Raw genomic sequence first — 12913 nt, 5'->3', positions numbered from 1 at the left:
TTCCCCCTGGTGGTCAAATACTAAATAAAAACAGCTGAAGTACATGCTACGTGTCCCGCACAAGCACAGCAGTCTGGTCTAGCGCCAAGAAAACGTCAAATAAGCTCAGACATAAATAAAATACGAACCCGCACAATTGTGCGTACACGGTCTGAAACGGATAATAAAATGAAGTAAAATAAAGTAAGAACATACCAGGTACAAAGCCATCTTTCGTTCCAGCATGAACAATAACCAGTCTTCCTACCTCAGACACAGGTCGATGAATTACTCCTTGAACATCATGTCCAGATTTGTGTGGTTTATTCCAGGAGTATGTGGGTGACCCTGAAAGAGAAATGCACATTTGAAACCAAAGACACCTGATGAAGATATTTTATTCTAAGATTTTCATATAAAATATAATATATAACATATATATTCACCATTCATAAAAATCCAAGTCTCATCCAAGAAAACAACAGGTTTTGGTTTCTCACTGCCCTTATTATGCATGTATTCCCTCAGAAAACAGGATCTCTTAAAACAAATGTCTTCATTTTCTCTAACATATGCATAGGGATCCCCTTTGAAAACCTACAACCTGTTTTCCAGTCAGTGACCGGGTCAGGGATGGGACGAATGAAGCATATATAGGCTGTTATTACAATGGGGTCGTCACTCCCAAGGTGATTTATTAATGAGTGATAAATGCTATGAAATGATAATGGAGAGTGTTGCTGGAATGAAAGATGACAGGGAAAACCGGAGTACCCGGAGAAAAACCTGTCCCGCCTCCGCTTTGTCCAGCACAAATCTCACATGGAGTTGCCGGGATTTGAACCACGGTATCCAGCGGTGAGAGGCCGACGCGCTGCCATCTGAGCCACGGAGGCTCAGGGATCCCCTTTACTCCACACAAATCCCATGGCCTTCAAAATTCTTCTTAATGATGTTTCTGAGCCCTTGTACAAATAAGTACAAATAAGTGTCATAATTTGCTTTCATGTGGTCGAAAACCTTTCTTACAGTTACAACTTCTCCTGTGGGAAGAAAAAAGAGAGTTACAAGGGGCTCAAAAGAGCTGTATGTCAATACATGCACAAAACATTTCTGGCAGGTTATCTCACCTGCGTGCCAGTTTCTATAAATAATGTTGCAATAGATTCCTTGTGAAGTTACCTTACCTTTATGTAATTTATCATAAATAAACCTTGCTGTTGCTTCCTTAGAAAAACTGTCTATGCCGGTTACTGGATGTTCACGCTTCCGGTGTTTACCTGGTGTAGAAAATTCAATTCCCTTCTTGAAATTTCCTATTACTTTTTGAACTAAACCGAAACTACACTATAAGAATACACACACTGAAATATATTACATACACATATACCGTAAGTCAACAGGAATACACGAAGGTTAAGTCTACAAACCGTATTGAAGTCGACACAAGACATGGTATAGGCCTACATGATTAGGTTAGGTTAGGTTCAGAATGAAATACTGCTCCATTTCAACTGATTGTCATTATGTCAGAAACTTATCATAGAAACAAGATAAAAACGAACACTTACCCCAGTTAATAATGAAACTCTTGCCATTAGCTTCATATCACTACGACTGATACCGTCTTTGTCGTCTTCGTGTTTCAATTGCTCATAGCAATGTACAAGCATTTCTTGACCTGATGTTTGTAAAGGACGTAACCTTGCTTTCTTTTCGGAGGAGTTCTTGCAGATTTTTTTTTCCTTGTTAGACATCCCAATCGAATTCTGTTCGTATAAGTATGGGACGAAATAGGAACGTAATTAATAAAATGATGTGCTCATCATTTCACACAAACTATATTATTAAATGCATTATCCGAACATGCCACAATTCTACTTACCTGGTATTAGCCAAATAGATTTACAATCCCACAGAAAAAGAAAATATGCTTTAAATATTCTCGCAAATGTATCACTAGTGATTTTAACAGCAGTGCAGTGGCAACACGCAATTCATGCTAGAACAGTGATTGAACATTGCCAGCGTGCCAGATTAATGGTAAATGTAAGACGACGTATCGGCAAGTAGGGTCCCTAAACTATATGGTTACCGACACTGAAATAAACCCAATAGCAAGAAAAGTAACTATAAATCAATACCTTAATATTACAGGGGAGAAAGGGTAAGGTTGCACCCTTAGGGTACGTCCTTACATGGAGACTACTATAGATCGGGAGGGCGGGGACTATGGTGGGGGTAATAAGCAAGCATGTTATGGATTATTTTGTGAATCGATTGATTTTTTTTGGTAATTTCAGATTATTAATTATTGAGATAAGTGTGTCAAACGGAATTGTGGGTTTTTCAGGTATGTCATTGAGATTGAGGTTTGGATTATAGTATTGATCGAGAAGGATGAAACATTGTTCAGTTAGATCAAGTATTAGGCCCTTATTGATTATTTCGATAATATCTATATTGTTATTGATACCTTGGAATTGATGTTTATAGTCATTTGCGTGTTGCTCTACTGCAGAAAATCTTCTATATATAATTGCGTTTACGTGTTCGGTATATCTGATCGTGAAGGATCTACCTGTCTGTCCAATATAGGTGCTGGCACAGTTGTTACAGTGGAATTTATATACACCTGACTTGTCGAGAGGGTTAGACCATCGAGTTAGAATTATGCAGTATGTCGATTAAAGGTGAACGATGAGAAGGTTTTGGATTTATCTGTTTCTTTAAAGTGGATTGCGGTCGGTGCCTGAATTTATTTATTATGCATTTTATGAAGTTATGGTTGTAGTCATTGTGGAGTGCAATATTGCATATAGTATTCAACTCTTTGTTTAAGTCTGATTTGTACATGCAGTAGGTATATTAAAAGCGCGGTGTACTAGACTGTTGTAGGTAGCACGCTTGTGATTGGCAGGGTGTACTGAATCCTGTCTAATAGTTGCGGCAGTATGTGTAGGCTTTCTGTAAATCTTGTATTTGAAAGAAAAGTAGAATTTATTGATAGTTAGGTCTAAAATGTTTATGGCGTTAGTAACTTCTGATTCTATTGTAGGCCTAAATTTAATATCTGTGTCAGTGTTATTGAGATGTGCTGAAGTAGTGGATGTGTCAGTGGTGCATTGGTCCATGATAACAAATATATCCTCCACATATTTGGACCAAAAATGTATATTATCAAATTTACCGTCTTGTTCTATTTTTGTATTTTCTAAGAAATCTAAATATATTTCGGCTAGGATGCCAGATGCTGGTGAACCCATCTTTTTTGTAGATTAACTTGTCGAATGTGAAATAATTACTATTAATTAAGAGCTTCAGGATGGACATGAAGTCATCTATTTCTAATTGACTAAGTTGGCTGTGCATTCGTAAGTTTTTTAGGATGATAGGTAGAACTTTCTCTGGTTTAATACTTGTATACATATTAGTAATGTCAAAAGAATGAATTGAATGGTATAGTTGAAGTTTAAACTTTTTTAATTGTTTAATTAGATCAAATGTGTTCTTGATGGATTTGTTTGATTGAAAAGTGAAGTATTTTTTTAAGAAAGTATTGAATGAATTGAGCTGTTTTGTATAAGGGACTAGGTCTAAAATTTACAATGGGCTGTATAGGAACTCTGGTTTTATGAAGTTAGGGTTGTGCTTTGACGGTGGGTAGTTCTGGGTTCATGTTGATGAGTTTGTTTTTTCTCTATCAGTTAACAAGAAGGATGTGTTTTTAAGCGTGTGTTTAAGTTGTTTTTGGATGGATTGGGTGGGATCTTTTTCGATGACTGTGAAAGCGCTATCTGCAAAGAATTTTTTGTTTTGGTGACGAATTCAGTTTGTTCCATAATAACAGTAGTGTTGCCTTCATCTGCCTTGGTAACTATAGTTTTAGTATTTTCAATCTTATTCTCAAGTTGAAGAATCTTTTAAGTTCATCATGTGTATCTTGAGGCATTTTATTGATAATTGCTTCTGTTTCTGTTACTAACTGTTAACCAATGTTTGATGTGTTATAATTGGGCCAATTATGTTTAGGGCCTTTTGACAGTATAGCAGTTTCCTCATTGTCGAAGTTAGTGTTAGAAAGATTAATGAATGGTGGGTGAAATTAGGTTAAATGTTTGACTAGATGTATTATTGGTAAGTGAATTTCTGGATGGTCTATTGTCTACCATAGATTTATTGATAATAACTTGGAATTTATTATCTAAAATAAGCTGTTTTTGAGAGAGTACGGTGCTTAACCTATTATAAACTTTATCCTGAAATATGTTCCATTGCGTGTCTGATAACAGTTTAGTGGTCTCGAGGTGGGTTTCATGTAAGCGATTGTTTAAGAATGACACAATGTTAAGTCCAAGTTGAATGCCTCAGAAATTTTAATTAGTACACATGTATGAGGAACTTTTTTCACTTGAATAAGAGACTGTAGTAATTAGCTCATCAGCATATCTATATTGATTACAAATGTTTAAAAATTGACATCAAGATGTTCACATAGATAAACCAAATTTTACATATACCACAAGAGCTGGAAAGTAGTTAACACCTGTGGACATGCAGACCAAGCTATACAATGGACTTACCCTTTTTGTTTACTGAACCCTTGTGGATATAATAACCTTTGACACAGAAGCCTTACTATATTTTAACTGTATAAGACATTTATTTAAACTTCACACATTGCTATATCCAAGTTGAATATTTATAGAACATCTATGAGGAAATTTAAGCAAACTGGTGGTTGTAACTAGTCCATCAGCCTATCTATAATGACTGCTAATGTTATTACTGAAGTAAGAAACTCAGTTTCATATATACCATTGACTACATAGTAGCTACGATCCATATTGTTCTTACAATGTGAAAAAAGCTCATTCCACTTGTGTAATTTTAATTGTACAAATATTAGGTGTACATCTTTGTATATTCAATTTTAATGATAAAAACCCTTGTACATATGTATAATTCAGTTGAAGCACGTACATTTAAAAAGGTATTGTTAATAATTTTAAGAAATGTAATGTTCTCTATGTCCAATGTCTTTGTCTTACTTCCTAAGCTGATGATGGCATACCCTATTGCCAAAACCAGACCAAAATAAAAATGAATATGTGATGACTTTGTAATTATCACTATTTCTTGTATTGAATAGGTGGATCCCCATACCTAACAATTTTGAATGTAAATACAAAATCAAACAGGGGAAATGCAGGATTTGGTTTTATAATGAATAAGAAAATAGAGCAGCAGGTAAGCTACTACAACCAGCATAGTGCAAGGATTATTGTTGTGAAGATAAGACACCAAGCCAATGCCCACCACAATAGTGCAGGTCTATATGCCTACTAGTTCAGCGGATGATGAAGAAATCAAAAGAACATACGAAAGTAGAAGATTTAATACAATATGTAAAAGGTGACAAAAATCTAATTGTGATGGGAGACTGGAATGCATTGGTAGGCCAAGAAAGAGAAGGTAACATAGTAGGAGAATTTGGATTGGGACAAAGGAATGAAAGAGGAAGCCGGCTGGTTGAATTCTACACCGATTATAATTTAGTCCTTGCTAACAATTGGTTCAAACACCACAAACGATAGCTGTATACATGGATGAGACCTGGAGACACTTGAAAGTGTCAAATAGACTTCATTATGATTAAGGAGAGATTCAGAAACCATGTGTTCGATTGCAAGACTCCAATGTCTTTGCACTATGCTGGTTGTAGTAGCTTACCTGCTGCTCTATTTTCTTATTCATTATAAAACCAGGAGCAGATGTGGACTCTGACCACAACCTGTTCGTCATAAAATGCCATGTGAAATTAAAGAAATTCAAGAAAGGAAGGAATGCAAGGAGGTAGGGATCTAGACAAGTTGAAAGAGAAGAGTGTGAGGGATTGTTTCAAGGAACATGTAACACAAGGACTAAATGAAAAGGCTGAAGGAAACACAGCTCAGCAGAGGAAGAATGGACAGTCATGAAGAATGAGATCAGTAAGGCTGCTGAAGAAAAGTTCGGAAGAAAGGAAAGATCAACTAAGAAACAGTGGATAACTCAAGAGATACTAGACCTGATTGACGAACGACGGAAGTACAAGAATACAAAAAATGAGGAGGGCAGAAAAGAATACCGGCAAATAAAGAATGAAATAGATAGAAAGTCCAGGACAGCTAAGGAAGAATGACTGAAAAAGAAATGCAAGGATGTTGAAGGTTGTATAATCCTAGGAAAGGCAGCTGCTGCATATTGTAAAATCAAGGAAACCTTTGAGAAAGGAAAACTAGTTGTATGAATATTTAAAGCTCAGATGGAAAACTATTACTAGGAAAGAAGACAAGTCAGAAAGATGGCAGGAACATATTCAGCAGTTGTATCAAGGTTAAGAAGTAGATGATAGCGTTCTGGAACAAGAAGAGACTGTTGATGCTGATGACATGGGAGACCCAATTTAAGGTCAAAATTCAACAGAGCTTTGAGAGACCTAAGTAAGAACAAGGCACCAGGAATTGATGACGTATCCTCAGAATTACTGACTGCCTTGGGAGAAACCAGCATGGAGAGGTTATTCCGTTTAGTGTGTAAGATGTATGGTACAAGAGAAGTGCCATCCGATTTTCAGAAGAATGTTGTTATACCTATTCCCAAGAAAGCCAAAACTACTGCATTATTAGTTTAATATCTCATGCCTGCAAAATTTTAACATGTATTATTTACAGAAGAATGGAAAGACAAGTTGAAACTGAATTAGAAGAAGATCAGTTTGGCTTCAGAAGAAATTTGGGAACACGTGAAGCAATCCTGACTTTTCGTCTGATGTTAGAGGAGCGAATAGAGGAAGACAAGCCCACGTCCATGGCTTTCGTAGACCTAGAAAAGGCATTCGATAATGTTGATTGGACCAAGCTCTTTGAGATTCTGAAGGTGATTGGGATCAGATACTGAAAAAGGAGAATTATCTCCAATCTATACAAAAATTAGTCTGCATTGATAAGAATCGAGGGCTTTGAAATAGGCAGCAATCCAGAAAGGAGTGAGGCAAGGCTGCAGTTTGTCCCCTCTCCTTTTTAGTGTTCACAAAGAACAGGCGATAAAGGAAATAAAAGAGGAATTTGGAAAAGGAATCAAAATCCAAGTAGAGGAAGTCAAAACCCTGGGATTTGCCAATGATACTGTTCTTTTATCTGACTGCAAATGATCTGGAACCAGGCGAGTTGGCTGTGTGCATAGAGGTGTGCGGCTGTGAGCTTGCATCCGGGAGATCGTGGGTTCGAATCCCACTGTTGGCAGCCCTGAAGATGGTTTTCCGTGGTTTCCCATTTTCACACCAGGCAAATGCTGGGGCTGAACCTTAATTAAGGCCACGGCTGCTTCCTTCCAACTCCTAGGCCTTTCCTATCCCATCGTCGCCATAAGACCTATCTGTGTCGGTGCGACGTAAAGTAACTAGCAAAAAAGAAAGTGATCTGGAGAAATTTCTTAATGGTATGGACAGAGTCTTTGAGGAGGTATACAAGATGAAAATAAATAAGTCCAAAACAAAAGTAATGGAGTGCGCTTGAACAAAGTCAAATGATGGAGGAAATACTAGATTAGGAAATGAAGTCTTAAGGAAGTAGATGAATATTGTTACGTGGGTAGTAAAATAACTAATGGTGGTAGAAGTAAGGAGGACATAAAATGCAAACTAGCACAAACAAGGAAGGGCTTTCTTAGGAAAATAAATTTATTCACCTCAAACATTGATATAGGAATTAGATGTTTTTGAAGACTTTTGTCTGGATTGTGGCATTGTATGGAAGTGGAACATGGACGATAACTAGCTCAGAATGGAAGAGAATAGAAACTTTTGAAATGTGGTTTTACAGAAGAATGCTGAAGGTGATATGGGTAGATAGAATCCCGAATGACGAGATACTTATTTGAATTGGTGAGAGGAGATCGATTTAGCTAAATTTGACCAGAAGAAGAGATAGAATGATAGGGCACATTTAAGACACCCAGGACTTGTAAAGTTGATTTTTGAGGGAAGTATAGGTGATAAGAATAGTAGAGGTATATGACAAGCAGATTAGAGCAGATGTAGGATGTAGTAGTTAAGTAGAAATGAAAAGGTTGGCACAGGATAGGTTTGGCATGGAGAGCTGTATCAAACCAGTCGCTGGACTGATGACTCAAACAACAACATGCTCATGCTAGCAACTCTGTTGTCATTTTAACTTGATACTGTAACCATTGCATTACAGCCACACAACCTTTCAACGTGGTACAGTTTTGTTTCATTTCCACCCTTCCTGATAGGTGCTTTACCTTTTTTTTTTTTTTTTTTTTTTTTGGCAGCAAGTGTATTTTTTTAAAATTTGTGATATTTGGTTTATGTTGTCCTAGTCGCTACTTAATTTGTGAACTAACTGGTGTAGTTAATGGTCCCACTTTGTTGTTGTCCATGGACTGATGATTCAAACAACAATGGGCTATACGTGCTGCCTCTTGCAGCCCCTAACTGCACCCCTGTAAGTACATAAATAGCACTGCTATATCCTCATCTCACTTTCTTCCCTCCCATTGTCCTTTTCACCAGTTTGTCACTCACATTCCTAACTTCCGAAGAAATTTACATTCTCGGAACTAATACTTTGAAACGTTGATTTATATGTGCAACGACAGGTTATTCCTAGATGTTCAAGGATCTGTAGTTAAACAGACAGTGAAACCTGACATAAAATACGTTGATGAATGAGTGCCACATACTGTTCATATGCTGCTAGAATGAGAGATAAGGAAATGGTCCTCCTGTCAGGCAAAACATAGGGGCATGAACACCTGTGCAACGGCAGGTGTTTGGCAAGAACACTTCTGATCTCGTCATTTGCTTTGTGTGAAAGTGAATTAAACAAGAACCTTAAATTTTATCAGTTCTTTTGATATGTTAATAAGTTACTCATTTTTAAAATTTATATAAACACTTAGCCATAACATTCTTTTTTTTCTTTTCTTTTTTCAGAAATTGTTATTAAATATACAGCATGTTTTCAAAAAGTACTTTACAATTTTGACAACTCGTAGTTATTTATTCGTTTCATTTACAGGCATGGTTTTAGTGTTATCTTGACTGACAATAGATCATTGACTGACAATAGATCAGGTTCTGACTCAGATGATATGCTAGTATATATGTATTTTGTAGGAAAGCCAGTCATCATTATGTCAAGACTAAAATTGTGTATTACTGTACTATCTTTCAGTTTAATGCCAGCCCAGTGGATATCTGCCACTACCTTGTCATTAATTTTTGTTGAAAGATTTTCTTAAGGAAATATTCTTATGGTGCTTGATGTATCCCAACATTGTAAAACATTTGCTTGACTTTGGCCTGCCAACTTAAGCTGGTGTTAAATGGACCTTCTGTGAGAAGAAATGCTATATTGTATATCTGATGGAATTAAATAGTATTAATTTACTTTAAACTGCTTCCATACACACTGATAATTTATGTTTGAGTGCCTTGAATGAATATGCTCCTTGAACTGAAACATATCAACAGCTAGTGAATTGGAAGGCATTTCTGGTGCAACAGAAGTGGAATTCCCCCCCCTCTCCCTCCTCCATTCTGCTCACACAATCAGAGATGTTTAGAAACTGTATGCAGTTCATTCAGTTTTGGTTTGCTCATTGTTTCGATCCATGGCTCACTTTTTCAGCAAGAAACTTTCAGAATATTGAAGTAGTAGAAATTGATATCCATAATCCTTTGCTCTAGAAAGTAAAGACTTCTATGACATTTTAAAACTAAGATGTGGCTCAAGACTCTGCTGTATAGGAAGAAACATGAACAGTGTGTCCACATTCTGGAAAGTCAGGGAAAGTCAGGGAAATAGACAAAACCCTGGAAAGTCAGGGAAATCTTCCCTAAATGATGGATTTGAGGGGATATTTTTATGCTCTAGTCTGCTGTAACCCAGGCTATTGTAACATTTCTTTTTTACGTATCTTTTCACAAGAAGGGCACAACAATTCTACAGTTTTTGTTGTGCCCTTTTGTCATTTCTTTCAACCATTTTTATGTCATTCTTGAAACTCATGACAATGGCTAACAAGCAATGTACATTTAATAAATTCTGGCTAGACAGTAAAGTGTTTCTCGAACTGAGTAGTTGGTTGGACATATCGGTAAATGATGCAACTTCAGCATACTGCAAAGTGTGTAGTAAATCGTTCAAATTTTTTTTTTTTTTTTGCTAGTTGTTTTATGTCGCACCGACACAGATAGGTCTTACGGCGACGATGGGACAGGAAAGGGCTAGGAGTGGGAAGGAAGCGGCCGTGGCCTTAATTAAGGTACAGCCCCAGCATTTGCCTGGTGTGAAAATGGGAAACCATGGAAAACCATTTTCAGGGCTGCCGACAGTGGGGTTCGAACCTACTATCTCCCGAATACTGGATGCTGGCCGCACTTAAGCGACTGCAGCGTTCAAGTTTAGTAATATGTTACCCATGCTAAAGGTCCTATTCAATACAAAATACATGAAAGCTAAGTCTTCCCAGCCAATAATTTCTTTCTTTGCAAATAATATTTCTACTCCATCACCACGTAAAAGGTACGCAGCCAAGAATTAGCACTACATCCACAGCTACAAAGGAATTAGCGGTGCCAGGAACAAGTCAGATGAGTTTAAAGACTTTCAGTGTGAATGTGGAGATGTTACATCGACTGAAGCCGTATGGGCTCTCCAATTTGTCACTGGAAAGATGTCTCTCAACTCTTGTGATGAAACCTCCACATAAAACAATGTTCCCAAACAGTAACATTGATCAAAACTTTACGATGGGCAAGACTAAGGCTTCCTATGTTATAAATCATGCATTAGCCCCATATATTACTGAAAGTTTGCTAAATGACTCAAGGCAGTGCTCTGACTACATTGTTTTGATGAATCACTAAACAAATTTGTCCAGAGAGGACAAATGGACTTGTGTGTAAGGTTTTGGGACGTAAATCTTAAGTTGCAACAAGGTATTGGAACAGTGTATTTTTAGGCAGGGCAACTGCGGATCACTTAATAAATGGATTTATACATGTGCTCTCCTTATCTTTAGGAAATATTTTGCAAGTCTCAATGGATAGGCCGAATGTTAATCTCAGTTTTATTTAAAAACTTGAAAATCATTTGCATGTGCTAAACCCCAAGGGCACATCTCTTCTTAATACAGGCATATGCAGTTTGCGGACAGTGAATGGAGCCATGAAAACTGGGATTTCCAAAATTGACAGGGACTTTTGACATTTTTTTTAGGTCTCTGTACAATCTTTTTAAAGATAGCCTTGCTCGATGTGCTAAAACGAAACAATAATCTTTTTGATAAGTGCAAACTTTTCTTCCTTCATTCCTGTCTTTTCTGAGTGATCTTCAAATTTGAAAACTGCTTTGTATATAGACATAGACTAATTGGAATTTGTTATATTCATCTACATTACAAACACAAGTTAATTGCTTTTGATCTCAAGAGTGCTTTAAATCCACATGAAATAGTATTAGATTCTGTGGTAAAATAATTTATATTTGAATTTCTCTATTAGTTAGTTGTACTTCGTTCATTGCAAATGATATGAAAAAGTGCATGTTACCCTTAAAATATTTGTTTATATGTAAAGTGCCATCAATGTAGTTGTTTTTCCATAAATAACTGAAAAGAGGAAGTGGAGAGAGAATTAGGCCAGCTATGGGGATGGAGGAGGCTGGAATTTCCTTTTTTGTTCCCTGTAAAACATGTTGTTTGACGAATTAACTTGTCACTCAGTTTTCGTGAGTCAGGGAAATTTTTCTTTGTAGGTCAGGGAAAGTTAGGGAATCTTGAGAGAACATTTCTGTGGACACTATGATGAATATTCATGTAATCATTTTCATATTTAACAGTAGGTAAAGGTTTACTAAAAACTTAGTAAAACATTTCTTATAGATCTATTTTAAAATTAGGTTAGATCTCGAAGATAGTTTATCATTTTGGCACACGTTTCACCTTATGATTGTTAATCAGTTTGTAAATTTGCAATAAATATCTCCATTATTAGATGATATCTTTTGGGTTTTTGCCATGTGAAAGAAACTTCAGGTAAACTTTGTTTCATTAAGACTTTGCTCTGCATCCTCGGAATAGAAACTTGATTGACCACATTTGTTCTAATGATGCATTGGTCATAAAGTTTCCTTGCAGTTTCTCATTTATTTGGCATAAACCCAAAAGATATCACGTCTATTAATGTAGAACGTGAAAACAGCTATCTAGACATCTCCATAATTAATTAAAAAACGCTTTTCTGATTGCCTTTTCCATTCTGACTCATTTTATTTTTTAATCTGTACCTGGTGTTTAAATGATGAGGACATTCTATCATGATATCTTCCATATATTGGGGCCAGTCTAACACACTATGTTATTTTTGTCTCTTAGGTCTCAGCGAGGCAACAACTGTAGACATAGCAGAGATTGGTGAGCAAGAACTGATATTCTAATCAGAATTCTAGGTGAATATGTTGGTGACATGAGTGAATTTAAATCTCTCTTCACTTTAGAGAAGAGAAGCATGAAAGATGAAGGTTCATGCTGTCACTTTGTATCACAGTTTAAAACTCATATCACGGGGTCAAGTTATGGTGGGGGGATTCTTTTAGATATGCATCCTCTGAAATTTAATGCTTGCCAGGTAGGTGTTATCATTGAGTAGTTATTTTTCCTTTTGATATTCTAATATTTTTATCCTTAATAGCAGTAGTCTCCAGAGATAACTTAGCCTCAAGAGTGATCGCAACAGGATGCAAAAGAACTTCATCTTTTACCAACAACCCTTCAGTTAGATGCTAAGATTTCAAAGAAAGCAAAATTGGGAATGTTCAACAGCTACTTCATTTCATACCGATCTTGAAGTTAAGAAATAAAG

The 12913-nt window shown here is 36.5% G+C and overlaps 1 protein-coding gene across 1 annotated transcript in view; it reads left to right on the top strand.

Moving 5' to 3' along the window:
- LOC136858612 (TP53-binding protein 1) overlaps positions 1–12913 on the top strand; it is a 770373-nt gene that overhangs the window by 164051 nt on the left and 593409 nt on the right. Inside the window, exon 4 of the mRNA XM_067138308.2 lies at positions 12427–12465. Within this exon, the coding sequence (XP_066994409.2) occupies positions 12427–12465 (39 nt within the window). The remainder of the gene's footprint in view (positions 1–12426; positions 12466–12913) is intronic.

Source organism: Anabrus simplex, chromosome 1 (assembly GCF_040414725.1).
Source record: "Anabrus simplex isolate iqAnaSimp1 chromosome 1, ASM4041472v1, whole genome shotgun sequence".
NCBI classification, from domain to species: domain Eukaryota; kingdom Metazoa; phylum Arthropoda; class Insecta; order Orthoptera; family Tettigoniidae; genus Anabrus; species Anabrus simplex.
This window is presented reverse-complemented; position numbering and strand designations above follow the sequence as displayed.